This window comes from Antedon mediterranea, chromosome 2 (assembly GCF_964355755.1).
Source record: "Antedon mediterranea chromosome 2, ecAntMedi1.1, whole genome shotgun sequence".
Classification (NCBI taxonomy): Eukaryota; Metazoa; Echinodermata; class Crinoidea; order Comatulida; family Antedonidae; genus Antedon; species Antedon mediterranea.
The window spans coordinates 1,196,304-1,223,421 of NC_092671.1; the positions used below are offsets into that span (position 1 = coordinate 1,196,304).

General features: G+C 34.2%; 1 protein-coding gene across 1 annotated transcript in view; it reads right to left on the bottom strand.

The window, feature by feature from the left end:
• Nucleotides 1-221: 221 nt before the first annotated feature.
• Nucleotides 222-27,118, bottom strand: part of LOC140040006 (small subunit processome component 20 homolog) — a 40,495-nt gene continuing 13,598 nt past the window's right edge. Inside the window, exons 7-55 of the mRNA XM_072085622.1 lie at nucleotides 26,987-27,064; nucleotides 26,695-26,850; nucleotides 26,421-26,567; nucleotides 26,188-26,322; nucleotides 25,550-25,627; nucleotides 25,275-25,462; nucleotides 25,011-25,142; nucleotides 24,845-24,924; nucleotides 24,412-24,532; nucleotides 24,035-24,182; nucleotides 23,786-23,854; nucleotides 23,115-23,267; nucleotides 22,641-22,717; nucleotides 22,116-22,445; nucleotides 21,351-21,527; nucleotides 21,146-21,236; nucleotides 20,452-20,663; nucleotides 19,974-20,140; nucleotides 19,789-19,867; nucleotides 15,805-15,934; nucleotides 15,169-15,392; nucleotides 13,800-14,032; nucleotides 13,569-13,698; nucleotides 13,384-13,474; nucleotides 12,953-13,026; nucleotides 12,576-12,855; nucleotides 11,915-12,070; nucleotides 11,538-11,675; nucleotides 11,114-11,385; nucleotides 10,824-10,933; nucleotides 10,479-10,666; nucleotides 10,143-10,282; nucleotides 9,590-9,746; nucleotides 9,264-9,362; nucleotides 8,723-8,890; nucleotides 8,280-8,446; nucleotides 7,828-7,975; nucleotides 7,555-7,671; nucleotides 7,174-7,344; nucleotides 6,745-6,876; nucleotides 6,480-6,590; nucleotides 6,177-6,326; nucleotides 5,791-5,910; nucleotides 5,442-5,636; nucleotides 4,780-4,927; nucleotides 4,246-4,568; nucleotides 3,745-4,126; nucleotides 3,326-3,471; nucleotides 222-1,378 (exon numbers count right to left, since the gene is read on the bottom strand). Coding sequence (XP_071941723.1) covers nucleotides 1,235-1,378; nucleotides 3,326-3,471; nucleotides 3,745-4,126; nucleotides 4,246-4,568; nucleotides 4,780-4,927; nucleotides 5,442-5,636; nucleotides 5,791-5,910; nucleotides 6,177-6,326; nucleotides 6,480-6,590; nucleotides 6,745-6,876; nucleotides 7,174-7,344; nucleotides 7,555-7,671; nucleotides 7,828-7,975; nucleotides 8,280-8,446; nucleotides 8,723-8,890; nucleotides 9,264-9,362; nucleotides 9,590-9,746; nucleotides 10,143-10,282; nucleotides 10,479-10,666; nucleotides 10,824-10,933; nucleotides 11,114-11,385; nucleotides 11,538-11,675; nucleotides 11,915-12,070; nucleotides 12,576-12,855; nucleotides 12,953-13,026; nucleotides 13,384-13,474; nucleotides 13,569-13,698; nucleotides 13,800-14,032; nucleotides 15,169-15,392; nucleotides 15,805-15,934; nucleotides 19,789-19,867; nucleotides 19,974-20,140; nucleotides 20,452-20,663; nucleotides 21,146-21,236; nucleotides 21,351-21,527; nucleotides 22,116-22,445; nucleotides 22,641-22,717; nucleotides 23,115-23,267; nucleotides 23,786-23,854; nucleotides 24,035-24,182; nucleotides 24,412-24,532; nucleotides 24,845-24,924; nucleotides 25,011-25,142; nucleotides 25,275-25,462; nucleotides 25,550-25,627; nucleotides 26,188-26,322; nucleotides 26,421-26,567; nucleotides 26,695-26,850; nucleotides 26,987-27,064 — 7,662 coding nt within the window. The 3' untranslated portion in view covers nucleotides 222-1,234. The remainder of the gene's footprint in view (nucleotides 1,379-3,325; nucleotides 3,472-3,744; nucleotides 4,127-4,245; nucleotides 4,569-4,779; nucleotides 4,928-5,441; nucleotides 5,637-5,790; nucleotides 5,911-6,176; nucleotides 6,327-6,479; nucleotides 6,591-6,744; nucleotides 6,877-7,173; nucleotides 7,345-7,554; nucleotides 7,672-7,827; nucleotides 7,976-8,279; nucleotides 8,447-8,722; nucleotides 8,891-9,263; nucleotides 9,363-9,589; nucleotides 9,747-10,142; nucleotides 10,283-10,478; nucleotides 10,667-10,823; nucleotides 10,934-11,113; nucleotides 11,386-11,537; nucleotides 11,676-11,914; nucleotides 12,071-12,575; nucleotides 12,856-12,952; nucleotides 13,027-13,383; nucleotides 13,475-13,568; nucleotides 13,699-13,799; nucleotides 14,033-15,168; nucleotides 15,393-15,804; nucleotides 15,935-19,788; nucleotides 19,868-19,973; nucleotides 20,141-20,451; nucleotides 20,664-21,145; nucleotides 21,237-21,350; nucleotides 21,528-22,115; nucleotides 22,446-22,640; nucleotides 22,718-23,114; nucleotides 23,268-23,785; nucleotides 23,855-24,034; nucleotides 24,183-24,411; nucleotides 24,533-24,844; nucleotides 24,925-25,010; nucleotides 25,143-25,274; nucleotides 25,463-25,549; nucleotides 25,628-26,187; nucleotides 26,323-26,420; nucleotides 26,568-26,694; nucleotides 26,851-26,986; nucleotides 27,065-27,118) is intronic.

Genomic DNA, 27,118 nt, shown 5'->3' on the forward strand with positions numbered 1-27,118 from the left:
TTGGTCATTTTTCGAAAATTTCCCTGTATTTTTCAAAATTGGCCAAAATATCAACTTTTTAAAATTCAATTATTATGCAATAATATTGCCATATATGTACATATATTTCACTATAGCCCCTTTCTCACAGACGTGCCTGCAATATACCGGTATTATGCTGGCGTCATGCCGGTATCGTTACCGGCATATACCCATTCTTATCGGACTATCGTGCCGGAAATATAACCGGAATATACCGGCTTTCTGTGAGAAAGGAGTCTGGCATATTCGGCCAATAAAAAGTCTCTGACAAAATAATTATTGAGGGCATCCTTTATTGTTATCATTTTTGTCTATCGATATATGGCGGCGAATTATAAGTCACAGATTATTATCTTCCTTTATATCATATTTATGCAATACAGGCTATGTACAGTATATTATGCATATATTATACAGGTACAGCAATTAATTAGCCGTCATCAGCAATCTGTAAAACACCTTAGAAGGCTGTAGGCCTACAATTTACAAGGCAAGGCGACGAAGGGTCAGGCACCAAGAAACAAAGAGCTATAATGGCCTATGTCTATGTATGCTACAAATTTCTTCTTGTCCCCTTATTTTAAGCAGCTCTCTTATCTCATTATCCCTCCAGTTCGACATTATTATTGTTAATTGAATTGAATCGGCGCCAAAGTGATACACTTGACCGTGCAAGGTGTCAAAGCTTTGACGGGGAATTAAATATAACCCCGGAATATAACGGCGTTACGTTCTCACATAATGCCTGTCTGGCATTGCGGGGAATATCCCTAGAATATTACTAGGTCTAAAGCAGGTCATGTCGATGCCGGCATGATGCCGGTATGATGCCAAGACGACCCGTTCTCACAGAAAACCATACCGGCATGGTAATGGTATATTCCCGCAATATTCCTGGCACACTGCTCTGTGAGAAAGGGGCTTATCATCATCTTATAGAGTCATATTAACTAGTTATGACAACAAATAAAAAGGTTGAAATTTGTTCATTTTCAAAAATTTTCCTGTACTATAGTAGAGGGATTTTTTTTAAAAATGGCCATATTCAATATCTATTGAGGTAACATGAGCAGACCAAAGTACCGATTATTTTTTAACATTAATTTATTATGCAACAATATTGGCATATATGTGTATATAATTGTGTTACTACCATCGCATAGAGCCATAGTAGTATTGAATTTAAAAGATAATTTTAAAATTAAGTACAACATTAAAATTGGTTTGTGTTCTTAAGCTTCTTTTTTTTTGGTTGATACGTTGGACGAAGTAAAGCAAGCTTTCTTTTCTTCGATTCTTTCTTGGAAATTTGTTTCTTTATTTTTCGTTTGGCGGCTGCTTCAGGGTCTGCCACAGCCTGTGGGAAAATAGACAAATTGATAAATATGAGATAAGATTGACGGCTAGAAGTAATGTGCAAGATGTACGTTATAAAGACGAATTTCCACTAGGCAAATTTGTTCAACCGAATCGAAGGCGTCAGCTAATACACATTCGTAGAAAAGGATTTGGACGATGCAAACATGAATACGCATGCATACAAGCTAGCGCTTTCGATTTGTGCAAACAAATTCGCATAGTGGAAAATCGGCATTATAGCACGGCAATATTAATGAATAAGTGGATTTTTCACTCTTTCCTCAATTCTGTTTATTCTGCTGATTTAGCCTTTTCTAAACTTGCAACAATATTTATTACTGATTAATTTCATTGAAAATATAATATTCCAGTTAAATAAACAAGGTAACCTAGGAAATGTAAAAGGAAGATCTTGTATCATGTAAGGTTAGGTTATTATATATGATACTAGGAAGTACATGTGAAACACATGTGATGCTGTAAGGTTAGGTTATTATATATGATACTAGGAAGTACATGTGAAACACATGTGATGCTGTAAGGTTAGGTTATTATATATGATACTAGGAAGTACATGTGAAACACATGTGATGTTGTAAGGTTAGGTTATTATATATGATACTAGGAAGTACATGTGAAACACATGTGATGTTGTAAGGTTAGGTTATTATATATGATACTAGGAAGTACATGTGAAACACATGTGATGTTGTAAGGTTAGGTTATTATATATGATACTAGGAAGTACATGTGAAACACATGTGATGTTGTAAGGTTAGGTTATTATATATGATACTAGGAAGTACATGTGAAACACATGTGATGCTGTAAGGTTAGGTTATTATATATGATACTAGGAAGTACATGTGAAACACATGTGATGTTGTAAGGTTAGGTTATTATATATGATACTAGGAAGTACATGTGAAACACATGTGATGTTGTATTACCAAAGAGTCTTATGGTACTGGAGAAATCTAGATACAGTACCAGGAATCAGGTGCATATTGATACAGTACCAGGAATCAGGTGCATATTGATACAGTACCAGGAATCAGGTGCATATTGATACAGTACCAGGAATCAGGTGCATATTGATACAGTACCAGGAATCAGGTGCATATTGATACAGTACCAGGAATCAGGTGCATATTGATACAGTACCAGGAATCAGGTGCATATTGATACAGTACCAGGAATCAGGTGCATATTGATACAGTACCAGGAATCAGGTGCATATTGATACAGTACCAGGAATCAGGTGCATATTGATACAGTACCAGGAATCAGGTGCATATTGATACAGTACCAGGAATCAGGTGCATATTGATACAGTACCAGGAATCAGGTGCATATTGATACAGTACCAGGAATCAGGTGCATATTGATACAGTACCAGGAATCAGGTGCATATTGATACAGTACCAGGAATCAGGTGCATATTGATACAGTACCAGGAATCAGGTGCATATTGATACAGTACCAGGAATCAGGTGCATATTGATACAGTACCAGGAATCAGGTGCATATTGATACAGTACCAGGAATCAGGTGCATATTGATACAGTACCAGGAATCAGGTGCATATTGATACAGTACCAGGAATCAGGTGCATATTGATACAGTACCAGGAATCAGGTGCATATTGATACAGTACCAGGAATCAGGTGCATATTGATACAGTACCAGGAATCAGGTGCATATTGATACAGTACCAGGAATCAGGTGCATATTGATACAGTACCAGGAATCAGGTGCATATTGATACAGTACCAGGAATCAGGTGCATATTGATACAGTACCAGGAATCAGGTGCATATTGATACAGTACCAGGAATCAGGTGCATATTGATACAGTACCAGGAATCAGGTGCATATTGATACAGTACCAGGAATCAGGTGCATATTGCATATAAATGTTCAAAATAATTGACAGCAAAATTACCTGCATAACTCTCTTCTTTTTTCTTCCTTCCCTGATAGTGTTCAATTCTTTCTGGACTGCTGCATATGCCTTAGTGAACACTTCAGTATCTACCATACTCTTTAACAAGTCCATCACCTCTTGACAAAGAATCCGTAATTCTGAATCTAGAAAATAAAACAAAAACATTTTAAATGTAAACATTTTTATATTTGTATTTATCTATTGATATATTCAGTGGCAGGATCACAGAACATTAAGGAGCTGTTGTTTATAGACAAGCGACAATCAAATCGTGTTATAATGTGAATGCAGGGAATTGTTATGTGCTTCTTCTCTCCCCTATGACACATCAATTGACCTGACCTAGCATGTCACTAGGTCATCTAGATGTCGCGAATCGAAAGCTTCCTATTAATCATTGCAAATATTCTACTTACCTGAATGAGACATTTTGTCAGAGATTTCTCGCATTAATGGTTTCAAGATGCGTTGTAAGAATACTGCAACATGTTCCTTGCCAAGGTACATGCTCACAGCTCCCAACCACTTCACCATACAGGTACGCTTCAATGTCTTTTTAGGTGTTTGCGCGAGCTCTGTCCGCCCAATTTGACACATTTTATTCATCAGCCATAACACCTCAAGCTTTCTCATCTCTGTGCTGCCATTTTTTGAGTTAGCTGTGATGTCACCCTTTTTAGTGGTGACATCATCAATTTTAGTGTACTTGGCATTGTGTGATGTCATTGCCAGTTGATCCAACTCATCTTTTGTATAGATAATGATTACTCTTGCTATAAATACCAAGTTTTTTATCACCTGAAAAAAAATTAATGTTAATTAAACAAGATACTATATGCAAAATCTAAAAGCACAAAGGGTGCGTCTCAAAGAACTCCCGAAAAGAAAACTACAAATGCAACATGAGTGTAGCCTACCTGTTCTGATAAATCTTTGTCCAGTAGATTTGATTTCAATTGTGTGCAAAACCTGTATGCAAGTTCTCGAAATCTTGCTTCAAAATCTGTAACAATATAACACTTTAATTTTTCATTTTCCATGATTTCTTCTTGTTTTTGTGATCTTTGAATCGTTTTCTTTTGCGATTTTGTCACGGTTTGATTGAGGACTTCTGATTCAGGTGATGTTGCCACGTCAACCACTTCCTGCGGTTGCCAAGCAGCAAAGAGGATGCCAAAAAGTTGCGATGTTACCAGACGTACCCATGCATGTGGATGGAGAAGATGAACTTCAACTGAACCTGTGAATATTACAAGAAACAAAGTTACTGTTTATACTGTATGACTGTCGCGGAAGCCATCGCCTTTCACGTCAACCTTTTCCCGCATCCCACTCCGAAAGCTGCCTAATAATTATGTGATGGTTGGCAAAAATGAAAACATTGCACACATATTTGCACAAAATTAGAAAAACAAAATTCAATTGTTGATAATGTTGTTCTGATAACTAACCCCATAAATGATTCATTGCTGCTTTGTAGGTGCCACTATTGACTATATTGCACATGTGCAACATTTTAGCCAGTGTACTGAGAAGATGGTACAACAAGTGGTCTAGATCTTCTTCATCATCTGCAGTGCCAATGTCATCTTCCATCACCTAAAATCAATTATGATGGATACTGATGAATTAAAATCAATTATGATGGATACTGATGGATTAAAATCAATTATGATGGATACTGATGGATTAAAATCAATTATGATGGATACTGATGGATTAAAATCAATTATGATGGATGATATATTCTAAAATCAAATCTTATTTCATGATGAAATAAAAATTAATTATGTCATGATGAAATCAAAATCAATTATTATGAAGTCATGATATAAAATATATTTTCATCAACTTCTGCATTTAAAGTAAGATCTGAATATTTTATATAGATCGTAGAAATGTTACTGTAACTTTGTGTTATAATAGTAGTTTTAAATTTCTATTATAGATAAAATGACTTCTGAGCAACAAGAAGCCCATCAAAAAGCCTTTATAAAACTCAATATAGAACATCAAATTTCTGTTTTATTAATCATTATTATCTAATATTTTTCAAAAAGAAATTTTTATTTTATGTGCACCTATTGTAAACTATAAAATGTTATCAATTTACCTTTTTAAATCTTTGTTCCGATATGATTCCACCAATCAGCTTCAGTGTTTCATTTGCTCGTCTATCAAAGTCTAACCTTTCTGCTTCAATGAAGATGCCACAGATCTGGGCTGCCAATCGCTGATGCATGACCTTCTCGTCATTTAACCATTGTGTTACCATGGCAAACAGACTGTCCCGTCTTCCAATATCAAGCTGATAACGTTAAATATACTTTAAATTTACTAGTAATCTTTTCAAAATATTTTACAAAATTCTAACCTTTTGCAGGAGCGATTTGAGAGCTATGCCACCAGTTTGCTTACCTTTTGCAGGAGTGATTTGAGAGCTATGCCACCAGTTTGCTTACCTTTTGCAGGAGTGATTTGAGAGCCAATGCCACCAGTTTGCGACATTTAGCAGAATCATCATTCACTAATCTAGTTGCCATGGGAATAAAGAACAAACCATAGTGTTTATCCAGAGTTTTCTGAAAGAAAATTAGAAATGATAAAATGTATTATTAGCCAAGGAAATCATCTTTTGATTTTGATAAGTCTTAAATATCACATGCTTCGTAGTTCTGCTTCACAGAATGCTTATTTAACTATTTATAAATTCCTATCCACCATGGTAAATGATAATAATGACAAAGCTAACAGGATTAAAATGGCTTACAAACTATACATGTCATATCCAATTAATGTCATCAGATGCAAATTTATTTGTACAAGTAAATAAAAATTGTAAATTAACCTGTGGAAAAGATGAAAACATGGTTGCTAGCATTTCCAGAGCAGATACTCGTCCATTTTCTTCATCAAATGACAACTGTCCTACGTAGAACTCCAGATGTTGCTTCAGCTTGCTACCAAGTGGGTAGTCAAGTAAGAAATGGAGAACAACCTGCGAAGTAGATTATTGGAATTGGTTATATATTTAATTCAATTACATTTATATCTCATTTCTCTCGGGAAAACTTCAATTCTACATGTTAGGCCATGGGTTCTCTCTACCCAAACAGACATTACAATATATATATATAATTTTGTCACTCACTTGCCGACACTGCAGCCTTACTGAGTGCATCTCACTCCTTATGGATAATTCTGCTACCTTCTTCATTACATCATGAATTTCAGGTACCATTAGCTGACGTCCTAATATGGCCTACAACAAAAACATGTACATAGCAACATTAACAACACTGTTTAATCTTTGCTTTGTTCATTAATTTGTTGAACCATGATGTACTGCATAATTTCACTAAATTAATACTGTAACCAGCGTTATATAATAACTGTAACACTTTATATGAACTTACCTTGAGTAAAGAAAAGGCAGTCGCTTGCCGTGTGTGGTCATGGATATCCTCCTCGGCAAAACTTAGTAGAACCTGAAGTTGCTCATCGGTGATTTGATGACCTTTGACATCACGGACTAAAACAGTGACAGCCTAAAATAAATAATAATCATATATCAGTTTACCAATAACAGCTGGCTCATTAGTTTTAGTAATAAGTTTGATTACCATTTAAAAACCCAAAATCATTATTCTAATAATAAGTTTTATACTGTAAACTTGAACTTGAATATTGTTTTTTAATAAAGTTAAATGATTAAAATAAGTCAAATGGGGTAAAATAAATGTTATGAAATCAAATGCAGTCTTACTACAACTTTTAGGCAATTTAATATTTAATAATTTAATAGGGCTACTATTAAAAAAACCAATTTGATGATTTAAATTTACCTTAAAACATGCCACCACCAATTCAAAGTTATCCCCTTTTCCGGCCCCAGTGCGTGCATAGTTCCTTAACAGGGTGAACAACTGTTGTGTAATCTTAGTTATGTTTGCCTCCAATGATGGAAGAGGAAATTTTAAAAGATAAGAGAAACATCTAAGAGCACATGTTGTCACCTGAAATAACAAGGTCAAATGTCATAACAAGGTCATGTCAACACTATTGTACCATTTCCTTTACAATTGTATTTTATAAAAAGTCAGAATTAAATTTCTTTTTATTTCACAATAAAATACCTGGATTTACTTAATTTTTAAGAATTTTAACAGTTTAAAATAAAAATAAAATATTTAAAAAAAAATGTCACATTACTCTATAAATAGTACCTTAGTGTATTTTGAAGTTAAGCACTCGGTGAGTAGCTGTACAAATGGGTCTAGCATCTGTTGATGATCTGAGTTACCAGCATTGAACTTTGACCTTTTAAGTGACAAATAAAATAACTGAAAAATAAAAATAGGCAAATGAGAAATGATGTAATATGATTGGATCATTAATTATTTATTTTATAAAAATTATTTGTTCATCAGGAACCCGAACAATGTTCTATAATAAGAAGAGAGAGGTACTGCCATATATAAAAAGAGCTGTAAACACACCTGAAGACCAAACTCCACAATGATGTGAACATTGGTTTTCACACTCATCTGTGGCATCTTCTGAGTTCTCTTGGGGGTCTCTGGTAGTAAGTACGTACTTTGTGGTTGTAGACGAGGGTTGCGTGGTAGCTGAACATTTTTTTTAGCTCTATACAAAATTAACATATATATTTGTTGTTAATTTTCTTCAAATATTTACATTTAAATCATTGATTTCAAAACTAATGCAGTTTACAAAATATATTTTTTGGAAAAATAATTCATTTTTAATAATTGTAGCATTTGATTTCAGGAACAAGTCAATAGGTAAACCTGTCCCTGTGCTGTAATATGCTGTAATGTTGCATCGGGACCACAAGATGTACTTTGAAAAAACGGTACTCATGTAATTGGAGGATGCTATGAGACATACAATGAACACACATAGCAAAGAAAAGTAAAACTAAAGTTACTTTGTCTTGTCTGTTACAAGTGGTAAGCTCTCAGTAGCAAGACCATGAATGAAAATCAACATGGCTGAATCATCTATCCCAGAATTCTCTAGCAGACCAATTTCCAGTCTACGGAGCACTTCCTGTACTTTCTTGATCATCTTATGTGAATGAGAATTATCTAATACCTACAAAAATACAAAATTAAAACATAAAAGAATTAACAAGTACAAAAGGGAAACAAGAAGTAAAAGCAATATGAACCAAGTAAAGAAAGATTTACAAGGACATGTAGATATTAACACAACAAATGCCAAATATATATTTCAATCAATTCAATCAATCAATTTACACAGACAAGCGGTAATGGTAAGCAGAAAACTGCGTAGCTTGTCTCAAATATAATCTGTATCTGTCTGAGCAGAAACAGCCCGTCCACTCCTCCTAATTATAGTCACACCTACCTCTTTCAATGGCAGAATCAAAAGTGCAAGTGACCTTTGACTTATGAACTTTGACACTAATTGATATGAGTCGTAACTCTTTGTTGATTTGGCTTCAAAGAGTTTGACAACAATTCCTGCTACGTTCTTTTCTTCGGCAACTTCACCAAAAAGTTCACTATTAAAAACCTACAAAGGAAAACAACAAAATCATCATCTATGTATGGATAAGGGGAATCTATTTTGAAATGGGAAAAATGCAAGCAGGAATATATATTCTAATTAAATAAATAGTTCATTGGATATTCATTCATCTTAAATACTTGTAGCATTGTATTTCAGGAACAGGTCAATAGGTAAACCTGTCCCTGTGCTGTTAAATGCTGTAATGTTGCATCGGGACCACAAGATGTACTTTGAGAAAACAGTACTCTTGTAATTGGAGGATGCTATTGTAATCATCTTTCCTTCTAATCATTCACGATTGTTTTTAAAACTTTTAATGTAAATGGTAACAATGTAGTAAAGATAAAGGATGATCAATCAGTCCATTAATTCCTACCTCAGTAAGTTGTTTTATACAGCAGTCCAAGTCTCCATGCTTAAGTTTATCAACTATCGTCTTCAGTAACAAATTCACAGTGTAGGCAAGTACGTGTAACTGGAAAGATAATAATAATATTCATTATTGTGTCTTCACAATATCATTGGCTTTATATACAAATATGCAAATACATAATCCAAAGGAAAAAATAATACTGAATCTCAATGGAGAAAAAAATAATAATCAAATAAAAACAGCCAGTCACAAAGAAGTGGCAAGCTAATGAATGATATGGCTATGAAGAGAGAATATCAGCCAACATATTATAATTCAATTCAGCCTACCTGGTAGCCTCTAGTGAGGGCTTGTTTGAGTTCCTTGAGGATAAAACTGAAATAATTGACCCCAAGAGATTGCAAGATCTTAACAAGTGTGTCACGGGTCACTTCACGAATGTCACGTGACCGACTCTTTAGCATTTGACAAACTTTGATGAGTACGCTACATAAAGGAAATAAAAAATGTGTTAAGCACATGTAACTACTTTCACAACAATCAGGCATAAGTACTATTTTAAGCGATAGTGTTTACGATTTGTCTTTATTATACACACATCCATACACATGCGGTATCAAAATGACCGGAATTTAAAAAACTACATTATAAAAACTACTTTTAAAAGCCATCCTGTTTCTGGGATCTTGTCTGGATATACAACTATGTACATTATCAATACCACAATTCCTCAGCAAGTCCAAGTTCCAGAAAATTCTAAATTCTTTTCCAGGCTTTGCATCTTTTATTTGAATTACTTTTTGAATTATTCTGTAATAACTTATCAACTGTGATGCATTGTGAAATAAAACGAATGAATGAATACAAAATAAAAGAACATACTTTGGTAGATACTGGTGCAATGCTCCTATAGGCAGAGATTGCAATAATTTAACCATAGCAAGAGCAATTGGTACCCTCAACACTTCATCATCATCTACGGTGTTCTTCCTCACAGATCGATGCTCATCATCAGTACGGGCCTGAGCAAAAAGTAAAAATAAAACAATATTTTCAAAAATAATGTTTTAAGTGAAGAATTATATTTTCAAAATACAAACACTTTATATTACATTTTAAAAATTATTTATTTTTAAATTTGTTTAAATCCAGATTTTAACATATTTTTTGTGACCTCGTTCATCACATTAAATAAATGAAATAATCTGAATCAAATACCTTTTTAGTAATAGACTTAAACAGCTGAGGTAGAATACTATTAATAATGGTGTGATGGATCCTGGTTGCTAGGGCTACTTTCCTCTCTTTCTCCTCCAGCTGGGTTTCATCCACTACCTGTTCATCCTCTTCAATCAAATCTTCTGTTTTTTCTAAATCATCTTTGACATCATTTTTATTTCTTTTAACTGAAATGTTACAGATTAGCAAAAATAATTTACACATTTTTAATAAAAATAATCAGGAAGAGCATAACACACCAATTAATGACAACTCAAAGTAGTGTTGTGTTATGGAAAGGTGATGTGTTACCATAATGAGGTGATGCTTAATTGAAATACTTACAATCTTTTTCATCAACCAGCTCAACTCCTTTCTTAAACATCATGTAAGATTCAACTCCACTGGACAAAGACAGGTCAAAATGGAAGGCGTCCAAAATGGCAACCACTAACCTAGGAAAAAAACCCCATTTCAACTTTACATATTCTTACTAAACTCCATATAAATTAAAAAGATCTGTGATACAAATAATAATATAGAAATAATAGCAACTTTCATATTTTTTTATTATTTCTAGTAGATGGTAAAATAAAAGTTGGCAACCATTTTTTAACACTTGGTGGTAAACTTACTTTACAGCCACTTTCTGCCACTCCAGACTAAACGTCAACAATTTCAAATATTGCCGCAACAGTACACTGTAAAATTTCCATGGCAACTGGCTAGTTATAGCACCGATAGTATTGATAGCTTCAACAACAAAGTTTTGATCTTTCGCCAGAGACTGGTCAAAGACCATTGCTGAGGTCAGTGGCAGAAGATACTGGTACAGGTTGCTATGGCCTAGCTCACCATTTGAGCAGTGGTTCGTTAGACGTCGTAAAGCCCGCCCTCTTCGATGGATCTAAAAGGAAAAGTTCAAAATCAATGTTTGCAAATAAAGATATTAGCTTCACATTGAGAAGTCTTTCTTGAATATACAGCTTTTGAATACATAAATAGAATTAGCAGAAAGTCTCAATAATTTGATAAAACATTAGAATCAAAAAGATGTACCTGAATATGCTTAATATTTTCAAAGTAGTCTTTCTCCATATCTTCATCAAGTAGGACAGTCATGTCAGAGAATCTTGGATGATGTGGGAATGCCTTGACAATGTCTCGCAATAATGTCACTATCTCACCTCTGGACACCTAAAGAAATAACCAAGTTTATCTTTTTGCTACAATCCGTTTACGGACATTTACCACTGGTCTGTTAATAATATGTTTCTGTAGTTGTGTATTACATTCTAGACTGTATCTCTAAATGAGTTGTTGCTGTTTATGCTACTATATGCTAGCAATAAATTTGATCATGGTAGGTACAGATTCTAGCTGATGATGTGTAAGCACATAAAATGTTCCAAGAGTGCTTTTTGTAATGATCTTACCTCATTTTTCAGCTTAATTCCCTCTTTTATTGCTGGCATAAATTTGTGTATGATAATTGAATTGAACAGTTCATCTCCAAAATCGCCAGACTGCAGCTTGTGGATAATAGCTTGTAGGCAGTTGGTGGCATTATCTCGCAGTGACATCTCATCCACCTAAATAAACATACAAATTAAACATCAGAGAGTTTTCTATTCTAGGATAAAGCTAGGTCATTTAGTTCATTGGGCCATGCAGGGAAATTGGGTGCTTCCTCACTCTATTCCTTGACACAGATTTGATGTTTTCTAGGTCTAGATTCTAGATGCATCAAATCTTTCCTATTTCTGTCACAAGACAAACATACTAAATGACTTATGACCTGATAATGACCTTTGATTGAAAGTAGTAGTACTATAAATATTCCTAAGAATTGCCAATGCTTTTATTTCTACTTTCTCTGGATACACCAATGTGGGTTCACTGCTACACAAATAAAGTGTTGATGCTGACGTGTACAACCATGTCTACATTTCTTTGATTTAATCTACTGTATGAAATTAACTAGTAATGTTAGTTTTCAAGAATATTTTTTTTCAGAGAAACTTTGCTTTTGTTTAATCCCGTCACCGTCACAGGTTTTGTTATGTTTATCTGCATTGATAAATGAAATGAAATTACCTTAGAAATAAAGAAGAAACAATTGTTAATCAAAGGTGTCAACACTTTCATATCCATGTTCTTCCAGTCAGCAATTAACTCACAAACTCGTTTAAAACATTTGAAACGAGTTATAAAATCGGGTTCTTCAATGTGTCGTTTATCCCATGCATTCAACTCAGACATCATCTCAGCTGTTGCCTTTAACGTCTCGTCTTTCTCGGCCATCGAAGCGAACACTTCTACGAGGATGACACGCGACTGAGGGTACGTTAGAGTGTATAGCAGTTTGGATACTGGTCTGTAGGCAAGACAAATGATAAAAGATCAATGCTTCATATCAGAAGTTTTGGATTGGATTTATTAAATTTTATTAAATACAAACAAATATTTCTTACCCGAGAAAAGAAGATGGATCTGATGTTTTTTTGATAACATTTCTAATGGTCCGCAGAATATCAAGTTCAACATTCTGAAAACAAAAAAAATGGAATTATGCAAAATACATTACCTTTTTTTTATAGCTATTTTATCCTATTTTTATATATTTGTAATGCAAATCATTTCAGTCCTCGACTGTTGTAATTGGATGTATTTTTATTATACCGAATAAATAAAATAAAAACCTTTGTTTGGTGACGTTTGCGATATTATCATTTGTTTACTCACATGACAACGACGACTGATTTGATTGGCTGAGTGCACACACATCAGCAAACTAGTTTGTGAGGAAGGCCTAACAAATTTCTATAAATCTCTGAAGTTGGTCAACTGGTCAACACTGGTCAACTAAGTTTGCTTGGTGTGTGGAAATGTTATTTCTATTTACCTGGTTTCGGCTGGTAGTCATTTTTAAGTAAGGCAGTAATAAAGACACAAGAACAATGCACTGTTCCTCATCCGACACAAACAGGCTAATCCTATCAAAATACAAATAAATGTTATTTAAAAAATGTTTTTTCTTCAAAATAAGATTACAGATTCTACGACATTGCTGTATGTGGAATATCATACCTGGAAAGGATGTTAAGCTCTCTCATTGGCAGGTTCTTCTTCTCGTATTTAGTTGTTACTGTCGCTTTTAGATAAGTCAAGATAGAGTTGACATGAGGAAAGATCAACTTAGTGCCGTATGTTGGTGGCTCTATTTAAAGTAAAATTCCAAAATCAAGATTCTATACAAAAAAATGTGTACAATATTAATATTATCAACATTCTCTGTTTTAACAAATCAAGAGAACAAACCATTAAACGTTTCCTCTTCAATAAGTGAGACATCTAAACTATCTTGCACGTCAATCTCCTTTGTAACATCATTTGGTTCAAAGTTTTCACATACTAGTAGGTTTTCCACAATGTCCATAACCATGTCCAGTACTGGTTTAGTGGTCAGTTTGGACTTCAGTAAAGCCATTACATATGGAAGAATCGTAAGTTCTTTATCATCTGGGTGATGTTTAGCTAACAATAGGAAGAACCTGATGGATAAAATAAATGAAATACAATGACAAAAACAAAATATTTAATCGTCACTTTGATGTTACCAAATAATAATGCTATTCAATCAAACATGAAAGTTATAAACAAGAATTGGAATTGTAGCATTTGATTTCAGGAACAAGTCAACAGGTAAACCTGTCCCTGTGCTGTTAAATGCTGTAATGTTGCATCGGGACCACAAGATGTACTTTGAGAAAACAGTACTCATGTAATTGGAGGATGCTATTGCCATGTAACTAAATGACCAAGTATAGTCCCAGAGGTAAGAAATTTAGCCAAAATTAGGGGGAAAGATTATAATTGAATTGCATTAAGTAATTTACCAAAGTATTTTTTCTGAATTAGGGGGTGGGATTATACTTGAATTGTATTAATAACTAATTTACCAGTAGTATTTTGTCTGAATTAGGGGTGGGATTATACTTGAATTGTATTAATAGCTAATTTACCAGTAGTATTTTGTCTGAATTAGGGGTGGGATTATAATTGAATTGCATTAACAACTAATTTACCAAAGTATTTTGTCTGAATTAGGGGTGGGATTATAATTGAATTGCATTAACAAGTAATTTACCAAAGTATTTTGTCTGAATTAGGGGTGGGATTATAATTGAATTGCATTAACAAGTAATTTACCAAAGTATTTTGTCTGAATTAGGGGTGGGATTATAATTGAATTGCATTAACAAGTAATTTACCAAAGTATTTTGTCTGAATTAGGGGTTGGATTATAATTGAATTGCATTAACAAGTAATTTACCAAAGTATTTTGTCTGAATTAGGGGTGGGATTATAATTGAATTGCATTAACAAGTAATTTACCAAAGTATTTTGTCTGAATTAGGGGGTGGGATTATACTTGAATTGTATTAATAACTAATTTACCAAAGTATTTTGTCTGAATTAGGGGGTGGGATTATACTTGAATTGTATTAATAACTAATTTACCAGTAGTATTTTGTCTGAATTAGGGGTGGGATTATAATTGAATTGCATTAACAACTAATTTACCAAACTATTTTGTCTGAATTAGGGGGTGGGATTATACTTGAACATGGGATTATACTTATGGTCATATACAGTAATAATCAAATACAATAAAATACATAAATACCTTGGGTTTTTACTCCATATGAAGATCATCTTGAGTAAGGTTGTTGGACTTGTGATGCTCTCGTTAGGTAAACGAGAAATTTGAGGCCATACCGCCGCCTCAAAGATACAATTAACCTCTTCCAAAGAAAAGGCGTAGTTGTCAAAGATCGTGAAAAATTCAACGAGACGTTGGATTGCAAGAGGGCGTAACGTCTTCAGTTGGTTCACATGGTATGGTAGAATCTAAATGTAGAGAACAAACACACAAACATGATTGCGAATTGCACTTTAATGCTTTATCTAATAAAGATTTTTCCTAATGATTTTTTATCTCACAATCTAAATATAACTTTATCAAATAAGCCAATTGTAAACAGTTTGTAAACAATTTTTTCTTTGTCTTTCTACAATCTAGGTCACATAATGTTTGTCTCTCTACAATCTAGGTCACATAATGTTTGTCTTTCTACAATCTAGGTCACATAATGTTTTTATTATCTAGAATGTATATAAACTGATGAATATAAATGTGTAGGCACTTTTTATGATTCTATCACAGGTCAGCTGAAAAAGGAAGTTGAGGCTAATTGCAAACTTGGATGGCTCACAATGTTTCTTCTCTAATAATGTTTTACAATCAAATACTTGTACAAACCTGATGTCTCATATCAAGCAGCTTAGTGAATGTGGCTATTAGACTTATGATTAACCGAAGGATCATGGGAAGGAAAGCTGTGACCATGTGACCCAACTTGCTGAATATCACTGCAATGGTATCAATCATGCTGAAACGTAGCAGACAATAATATTATTAATACTAGGTTGCTTGTATTTTAATTAAGTGGAGTAGACTTATCTTTTTGAAATGCATACAGTAACAAGTATACCCATGTACAAATCACACAATAAACAACTAAAGATGAGCGGTAAAGGTAGGCGGAAAATAAAAATAATATAGAATCTATTTTATTTCTTCTGACCATTTACACTAAATGTGGGCGGTCGAGCGGGACAAGCTACACGGTTTCAGCTTACCGTTACTGTCTGTGTAAATTGGCCTTAACTCATCTTTTGGAAATTGAAATATGTGCAGACATATAACAAGTATACCCATGTACAAGTATACCCATGTACCAGTATACCCATGTACAAGTATACCCATGTACAAGTATACCCATGTACAAGTATACCCATGTACAAGTATACCCATGTACAAGTATACCCATGTACAAGTATACCCACGTACAAGTATACCCACGTACAAGTATACCCACGTACAAGTATACCCACGTACAAGTATACCCACGTACAAGTATACCCACGTACAAGTATACCCACGTACAAGTATACCCACGTACAAGTATACCCACGTACAAGTATACCCACGTACAAGTATACACACGTACAAGTATACACATGTACAAGTATACCCACGTACAAGTATACCCACGTACAAGTATACCCACGTACAAGTATACCCATGTACAAGTATACCCATGTACAAGTATACACATGTACAAGTATACCCACGTACAAGTATACCCACGTACAAGTATACCCACGTACAAGTATACCCACGTACAAGTATACCCACGTACAAGTATACCCATGTACAAGTATACCCATGTACCAGTATACCCATATACAAGTATACCCATGTACAAGTATACCCATGTACCAGTATACCCATATACAAGTATACCCATGTACCAGTATACCCATGTACAAGTATACCCATGTACCAGTATACCCATATACAAGTATACCCATATACAAGTACAGTCAACTCTCCCAATACCGGACTCTCCCAAAACCGGAATTCACGAAAAACCGGACTTTTTTGGAGGGCCCAATTTGTCCCTATTCTAAATGTACTGTAATTTATCATGAAAACCGGAATACCCAATTCCGGAATCCGGACAAATTATGAAGTACAAAACACGAAAATTAGCGTCTGAAAACCGGACTGACAGTTAAAAAACTCCAAATATTTACGATATCCATATACTGTATTTACGAAAACAACGTAACATCGTCGTCGCTGACTCGGATTCAATACATTCACAATGTACAAAAGCTTTTAACCATACCCTCACCATGCATGAAGTGCGCGACGTTTCGCGGTACGATCAAATAATGTTGCCATGGAGCACTACACTGTGATTGACAGGTCAGTTCATTGTTAACCCACGAGGCGGCAATTGCTTTGTTGCGTATCGAACTGCGGTGGGCTTTTTCACATCGAAGCGCTATGTCATTGTCTTAATGTCTATTGTTTTTAGCAGGGAGTTGTTAACAACTCCCTGTTTTTTAGCATATGAATTGTTTTTTAATAAAGTTCAATTTACATTCCACTTTGTGTCTTTGTTTTGTTTAAATTATTGTTAAATTCACAATTGCAATAGGACTTTAAAAAGGAATGTTTCACTAAAAATGTGCATCATTATAAATTTGGAAATCATTATGGCAAAACGTAGACGGAATGAACTTGACTTAACTAGTGTTAATAAACTTTGAAATGTTACCAATTAATTATTGTCATTATTGCTTGGCTCGTTTACCTAATCAATTTTCATCATTGCTATCAAATTACGTCAAAATAAAGGAGCTTAAAAAACATGTGGTCTAGGTGTGGGCGTTTTTATTTGATTATGACACCTCTGCACATGCGCATCAATCAAAGCCCTTTCACCCATGCTGCTGCTGCTAGCTAGCTCACGAAAAACAATAAACAGACCGAAATTATGTTCACCGTACGTACGTACGTAGGCCTTTTTGCCGTTAAAAACACATTGAGAAACAATAATTTACTATTGTAACATGTTTTATTGGTACAGTAAATAATGTAACTTTTAAAAAAGGTAAATTGAATTACTGTAGCTTAATATTAATAAAGTAGGCCTAGCCTAGGCCTATATCAGTATTTATTTAATTAAAACTAGATTGACACAATCATAGCCTAGCCTAGGCCTTCCCTACGCTAGGAGACCGTACCGGGCAGCATTCGGACCGGTGATTCAAAGCATTTTCAGTGACAACGTGATGACTTTAAAAATACGTTTTCAGGAAACCGGACTTTCGAAAAACCGGAAAATATATGCCCGCCCAAGGGTGTCCGGTATTGGGAGAGTTGACTGTATAACCATGTACAAGTATACCCATATACAAGTATACCCATGTACAAGTATACCCATGTACAAGTATACCCATGTACAAGTATACCCATGTACAAGTATACCCATGTACAAGTATACCCATGTACAAGTATACCCATGTACCAGTATACCCACGTACAAGTATACCCATGTACCAGTATACCCATGTACAAGTATACCCATGTACCAGTATACCCATGTACAAGTATAACCATGTACAAGTATACCCATGTACAAGTATACCCATATACAAGTATACCCATGTACAAGTATAACCATGTACAAGTATACCCATGTACCAGTATACCCATGTACAAGTATACCCATGTACAAGTATACCCATGTACAAGTATACCCATGTACAAGTATACCCATATACAAGTATACCCACGTACAAGTATACCCATATACAAGTATAACCATGTACAAGTATAACCATGTACAAGTATACCCATGTACAAGTATACCCATGTACAAGTATACCCATGTACCAGTATACCCATGTACAAGTATAACCATGTACAAGTATACCCATGTACAAGTATACCCATATACAAGTATACCCATGTACAAGTATAACCACGTACAAGTATACCCACGTACAAGTATACCCATGTACAAGTATACCCATGTACAAGTATACCCATGTACAAGTATACCCATGTACCAGTATACCCATGTACAAGTATAACCATGTACCAGTATGCCCATGTACCAGTATGCCCATGTACAAGTATGCCCATGTACAAGTATGCCCATGTACCAGTATACCCATGTACAAGTATAACCATGTACAAGTATACCCATGTACAAGTATACCCATGTACAAGTATACCCATGTACAAGTATACCCATGTACAAGTATACCCATGTACAAGTATACCCATGTACAAGTATACCCATGTACAAGTATACCCATGTACAAGTATACCCATGTACAAGTATACCCATGTACAAGTATACCCATGTACAAGTATACCAATGTACAAGTATACCCATGTACAAGTATACCCATGTACAAGTATACCCATGTACAAGTATACCCATGTACAAGTATACACATGTACAAGTATACCCATGTACAAGTATACCCATGTACAAGTATACCCATGTACAAGTATACCCATGTACAAGTATACCCATGTACAAGTATACCCATGTACAAGTATACCCATGTACAAGTATACCCATGTACAAGTATACCCATGTACCAGTATACCCATGTACAAGTATACACATGTACAAGTATACCCATGTACAAGTATACACATGTACAAGTATACCCATATACAAGTATACCCATGTACAAGTATACACATGTACAAGTATACCCATGTACAAGTATACCCATGTACAAGTATACCCATGTACAAGTATACCCATGTACCAGTATACCCATATACAAGTATACCCATGTACAAGTATACCCATGTACAAGTATAACCATGTACAAGTATACCCATATACCATAAACCAATCTATACCTGTGTAGTTTCTTGAGGGGTACAACTGCACTTAAATCAAGTGACTGTTTGACATCATTCAGCATTTCTGTACAAGAATCTGTTAAACAATTACAAGATTACATAAGTAAAGCCGTGTATTCATTTTAAAAGCCATTATGTTTAGATATCAACAGATACATACTAAACAAGATGACATCAGTTACCTTTGATTAAATGCAGACATGGTTCAGTAACAAGGTCAATAAATACTCGCAGTTCCTCCTCTTCAGAGCCAGCTAAGAATCGTAAAATAACAGACCTTCTTTGTGCTGACCCTGCACGACCTTGCGTTCCAGCTCCAGCCTTACCCAACATCTTGCCATACAATATCCTACAAGGAGTCAAGTTTATTATTCATTAAATAATAGTTGATTGTTCTGTAATGGATATTCATCATGTTGTCATATATACAAGATATAAGAAACTTTGTCTTTGTAAAAACAAAGAAATGTCAGTTGTTCGCAATTCGATACATATACATAAATGGATTAAATAATAAATAACAAAAATGTAAAATTCATCAGGTTATACATATTTATCATGTTATCATACATGTTATATTCATGTTTTCATACATACTCATCATTGCACCAGTTTATGTACACATAATGATAGAAAAAACTGACAAGAAACTCTTAGTACCTCATCAATATTGGGATCAAACCAGCCCTGTGACTCTTATCAACAATGCCATGTTCAGGATCGATGTTGAATAATGCGATTTCTTCACGGAATGTTTTATCATCCATGAGAAGTTTGAAATGATCCTGGTATGGTGTTAAGTACTTGTGCTTATAAGCAAAGAGACAGTCAAGAGCGGTCTTCTGTACCTTGCCATACTTGTGTGAAAGAAGCTGCAACATTTATCAAATTAAAGGTGATTGATTAAATCACATAAAACAGATGGAGATGTCCATGGGGAAAAAAGAAAATGTTTTAATAACTTAAGGGAGAATACTGTAAAGCCCTGTCTACACTATTTGGTACAGTAGTGATATGCCCAAATATGGTAGTGATATGCTTAAATATGGTAGTGATATGCTTAAATATGGTAGTGATATGCTTAAATATGGTAGTGATATGCTTAAATATGGTAGTGATATGCTTAAATATGGTAGTGATATGCTTAAATATGGTAGTGATATGCTTAAATATGGTAGTGATATGACATCATTATGTCCATATCGGCACATGACATAAAGATTGATAGTGTAGACAAGAGCTTATAGGGAGAATACTGTAAGGATAATAATGAAGATCTTACACACATTGAAACTGGGCAACTGAGGGCATGAGCAGAAAGCAAGATTTGCTATTCTATGTCACTTCTACTTACATTTGTGTATAGTTTTCTCAATTCTTGTTCTTGGTACAGACTTTTTGGTCCTCTGAACTTAGCAAACAGCTCAAGATGAGCTAACAGTGTCCTGGGGAAAAGAAATGTAAACAAATGAGCTACACAGTGGCAAGACATGCAATATAAAATTTAAAATAAATAATTTTTGTAAATCAGGCTATATTATTATTATCATGTGACTTACTGCGTAACTGAATGTTTTTGCTTTGTTTGACTTTTATTAGAATCACTTGATGTCTCTTCCTCATCTTCTGTTTCATCTACATCTTTCTCCTGGTTTGCTGAATCTTTCGTTCTCTCATTTCTCCTCTGAATATCTTGCGTTGGCGCATTGAGCACGTCTGATGGGTAATATTCTTTTCTAAAATGAAGAAAAAGTATATATTAACATGTTTATCATGCTATTAATATGTTTAAAAAGACTTTTACACAGGCTATAAACATGTGTAAAAGGCTCTTTACACATGTTCTAGGCTATAAACATGTGTAAAAGCCTCTTTACACATGTTCTAGGCTATAAACATGTGTACTGAGCTATTAACATTATGTAAAAGGCTCTTTACACATGTTCTAGGCTATAAACATATGTAAAAGGTTCTTTACACATGTTCTAGGCTATAAACATGTGTACTGAGCTATTAACATTATGTAAAAGGCTCTTTACACATGTTCTAGGCTATAAACATGCGTACTAAGCTATAAACATATGTAAAAGGCTCTTTACAAATGTTCTAGGCTATTAACATGTGTACCGAGTTATTAACGTGTGTAAACGGCTCTTTACACGTGTCCTGGTTGTGACATATTATGTATTGCGTACTAATAACATATTTATTGGTCTTTTAAAATGTGTACAGGCTTTTTAAGCACCCAGTATTAATGTATTTTATTGCAATATTCAATTTTCCCACCAGAGTACTCACCACCACCACCACACCAAGCCACTTACTCTATAAACTTTAGAAACAATGGAGTTAACTCCCGAGACCGCAGTTCAGCACGGTCTGCAAATAAATGCATGGCTTTCCACGCCTGTTGACGAAAGTTCACATAGTCTGGTCTGTCTTCATCTAATACCTGATCATTGTACACACTGCTAAAGAGCAGACTCAGGCTGGTTACGTTGTCATCATCTTCATCTTCTGATAGTTGCGAGTTGGGTGTCTGAGAACCTGTTGTATCGTTGCTTCCAAGTTGTTCACATATCCCAGCTACTATCCTCAAATGGTCACCATATATTTTCCAGAATGATTTTTTATCCATTCCACAGGCATGGCTTCTATTAACATCAAAAGAAAAAAAGGTGTATTTAAACTACAATATAGTAACCAGTTAAATATAAGTATTTTAAATAGATGTATAAATAACTATGAACTAAAGCCCTATATTTACAGTGATCATTCTATTGTGAAAACGTATTCACTTTTATACATTACAATTTCATTTTAGGTTAAATTCAAGATAAATTACGAACCTGATAAGTTCCATTACTGGTTCCCATAGTAACCGAAAGTTGACATATAACATACTGACCAAGTAAAGAAGAGGCACCTACAGAAAAAAAAAAGATTAAAAAAATCCTCCTCATCGTATGACATCATCAACATCCCATATGACATCATTAACATCACATACTGTATGACATCATTAACATCCCATATGACATCATCAACATCCCACATGACATCAACATCTCATCATGACATCATCATTCCATATGGCATCATCAGCATTCCATATGGCATTATCATCATTCCACATGACATCATCAGCATTCCACATGACATCATCAACATCCCACATGACATCATCAACATCCCATATGACATCATAAATCACTATAATCTTAATCCTTATCTCTCACCAACCATCGCCATCAAATTAATATTTAAGTATAATCTAAATTCACACACTTAATGTAATGTTACAAGCAGAAGTAATGTCTTACTTCATGTAGATTGGATTCTTTAGGAATGTTATACTGTACAACATTATAGTCAAGATGCTGTAGACACTTGAGTTTTTCTCTGTAATCTGCTAATGTAACTGGTACCATCTCAGCTCTAAGACAAAGTCTAAAAATACCAACTTGCTCAACCGACTGAAAAAAAATATTTCATTTGATTCAGTCTTTAAAATAAGAAAATAATACGACAGGTTTATAGGAAACCGTATTCACCATTCACACTAAGGCTAAGAGAAACACTTACCCTTAAAATTAAAAACAATCTGCTATCTAAGTAAATACAATTTAAGGGAAATGCTTAATATTTAAGGGAAATATCTCACTTAAGTTTGATTGGTGATAGACTTGCTTATCCACCTTGGACACATTTCGTCAGGAGATGTTCCTCATAAGTTTTAAAAACAGTATTTAAAGCAATTAGTTTAGTAGTCTAATCAATGACTTTACTTTGACCAGCACGATCACTTTACTTTGACAAGCATGATCACTTTACTTTGACCAGCATGATCACTTTACTTTGACCAGCACAATCACTTTACTTTGACCAGCACGATCACTAAGCAAGAATACACCCATGTAACAAGATTGTGAAGGCAGGGGGCGATACCAATTTCCCAAAAAATAAATTTGTAAATTATTAATTCTGTACTCACCACTTTGTCTTCTAAAGTTGGTAGATCTAACAGGAATGTTGACAGAATGTGTAAACTTAAAAGACGAACCTGAAAATAAACAAAACATAAAATTAATTGATTTAAAATTGAGATGTTAATCTTATTTAATTATTTTTAAAAATTTGAAATCTTATAGTAATAACACATTGGAAATTAAATCAATATAACTTTATAACTGAGAGGTTTTTTTTGAGAACTAAGTAAAGTTTTGTGTAAATACTGAATTACCTTGTTAAATGGAGATGATAAATTCTTTTTTATCAAAGGATAGACTTCATCCAATGAGATATTGGATTCTGTACTTGTCTTATCTTTTGAATTCAGTTTAAAATATATATCACCAACTAGCAATGCATGTTGATTCTCTGGAAATTTTCTTTAAAAATTAAAAAAATACATATAACATTAGTAACATTTTTTAAAACAATTAAAATACTGAATGTGAATAAATAAAAATGTTATTTGTTTAACCCATTGACCCCTAAGTTTATTTTGCTCCCCTGGGACCTAAAAAGCATATGTCGCATAATTAACTGGTACTCCAAAACATATTTCCAATATCTTTTATGGCACTTCAAATTATTACATATGTGATTATAAAATACCTTAGAAGATCCATAATAAAAGAGGAGGATAGAAAGTGTCTAATGTCTGCAGTATCGTAGGTAACACACAGATCCAACACGACATGACTTAACATCAATAGCACCTTAGCTGATAATGAAGCTGTAGAACAAACAATGTTGTTAATCTCTATCTATTATTATCTTTATATCTATTTGTTCTTTATACTGACCATAGGGCCCAGTACAGGACCATGGTAAGCACAGCAAGGCAGACGATTTTCCTACTCTTTTTGCATAGTGCACAAAGTTCTTTATTGTGGACATGTACAACGTATGTACACAGCTTGAGAGTAAATTATTTTGCCTCGGATACAAGCAATAGGCAGACAAGTTTAGAACCCATAATATGGTAGTCCGGTATCTCATTGTACCATACTAAGAAATGTACCACACACTTAAGGACGTAGATTACCTTCTAAATTGGGTAGTAGTTGTGTTAACTTGTTTAATATGTTTCCCAAAACAACTTTGCACTTTGCTTTGTCCATCGGTCTGAAAATAAAATCAAGACAGTGTTGACGTTACAACATATAACCCAATAACGCTAAAACTCAATTTCGGTAAAAAATGATACATACCTGACATGAGGAACACAGCATAGTCCAGCCCACAGCCTAGCTTGATTAGACTCCAAGGAGATGTCATTAGACTCTTCATCCAGCAGTGACAAAATATATTCTGGTATAGACGTCGATAATTTACTCTTATTTCTGCAAAATTGACATTCTGATTTAGTACTACAAAAGGATTTTATTTATTCATTTTAATATTCCAAAGCAAGTTAAATTTACTATAATATTGTAAAGATCACAAATACTTAATTTCAATTAAGATTTCCAAACCTTTTTTGCAGAGCTATGTTGAAATCTAAATGATACGGTTGATAAGAAGTCAATTGTGATGCATCAGTAATCAGAGGTCGTCTAATGTTTATCAGATGGGCCAATGATTCAAGAACATCTTCCCTGGCTTCTTTATCATTGGTCAACATACACGAATGGCAGATATCAAGAAAACGAGGCAAAACATCCTAAAAAGTAAATGTGATATTGTGGTTAGCTTTGAGGTAGTCACCTAACACATTTAACGGTCAAGAATATAAAAAAAAAATGTTTACCTTATCGAAAAAAGTTTCCTCATAAAGACTAGCAACAAAAGAAAACACCTGCTTTCTAGTGAATTTGCCTTTCAATACCTAAACAAATACATAAAATAGAAGTTATGTCAACTACAGTATTGAAGTAGGACCTTTCTTGTCTGGGGATGGTATCCATATAAGGAAGGCTAGTATCCATATAAGGAAGGCTAGTATCCATATAAGGAAGGCTAGTATCCATATAAGGAAGGCTAGTATCCATATAATGAAGGCTAGTATCCATATAAGGAAGGCTAGTATCCATATAAGGAAGGCTAGTATCCATATCAGGAAGACTAGTATCCAAGAATGGCTGGTATTACATATAAGGAAGGCTAGTATACATATAAGGAAGGCTAGTATCCATATAAGGAAGGCTAGTATCCATATAAGGAAGGCTAGTATCCATATAAGGAAGGCTAGTATCCAAGAATGGCTGGTATTACATATAAGGAAGGCTAGTATCCATATAAGGAAGGCTAGTATCCATATCAGGAAGACTAGTATCCAAGAATGGCTGGTATTACATATAAGGAATTCTAGTATCCATATAAGGAATACTGCTAAACTAAATTATTACTACAGTCTAATAAGTAAAAAAATAACATTACATATCTTACCAAGTTTATCAGCATGGAATTTTGATGAAGAGTTAGGTTACACCTGGGAGCACACAAAAGGTCAGAGGTTATATTAAGGATGATGTCACTGTGACTACTGGAAGCAAATGGGCCAGACAATATCTTTTCTAAAAGCTACAAGGAAAACAAAGAATAAATTAAACTATTATCACAGTTTCTTTCTATTTTTTCACTTATGCAAATATAAAACAAATTACAAACGTAATTTTTACCTTGACTAGTTTTTCAGGCGATATAATTAACCCTCCACCCCCTCTTTTGATCAATTGTTGGAAGAGCTGCAGCAGACGATTCATCTGATCTATGACGGCTTCATTCTTAGTTACTTGCACACTTTCATGAACTTTGTAAATTTCACTCTATACAAAAACAAAATTTTACATTTGCTTATAACTTTGCAATAAAATGACATATGATAATAATATTGACAAAGCTGATGATGATCACAATGATTTAGATAATGATGAAAACATGTTAGTAACTTACCTGGAAGCATTCCCAGACAACCTGAATGTTCTCCTTATTTGTGTATTCTAACATGTTATTCAACATGTGTGATAAAGCTTGGTAAACGAGATGACTGGGTAGCCTACATGATTCATCTTCACTGGGTCCTAACTTGTGCAACATCAAAGGTAACACCTTAAATAATGATGATACAGACATTCATTAAGAATTGAAACATTAGGTTCACATAACATCATTAAGTAAAAATGTAAACATCATGGACAAATGAGTTACTTATTTCTCTATGATGTAAATAAAGAAGAAATCCTACCTTTTCTGTACAGGAGTGAAATTGTTTCACGACTCCTTTAATCATTTCAAACAATAGCTGACCTAAACCGGCACAAAGCTGAAAAACAAGGTAAGAAATCCAACAGAATAAAAGTTAGAAACTGTAAACTAC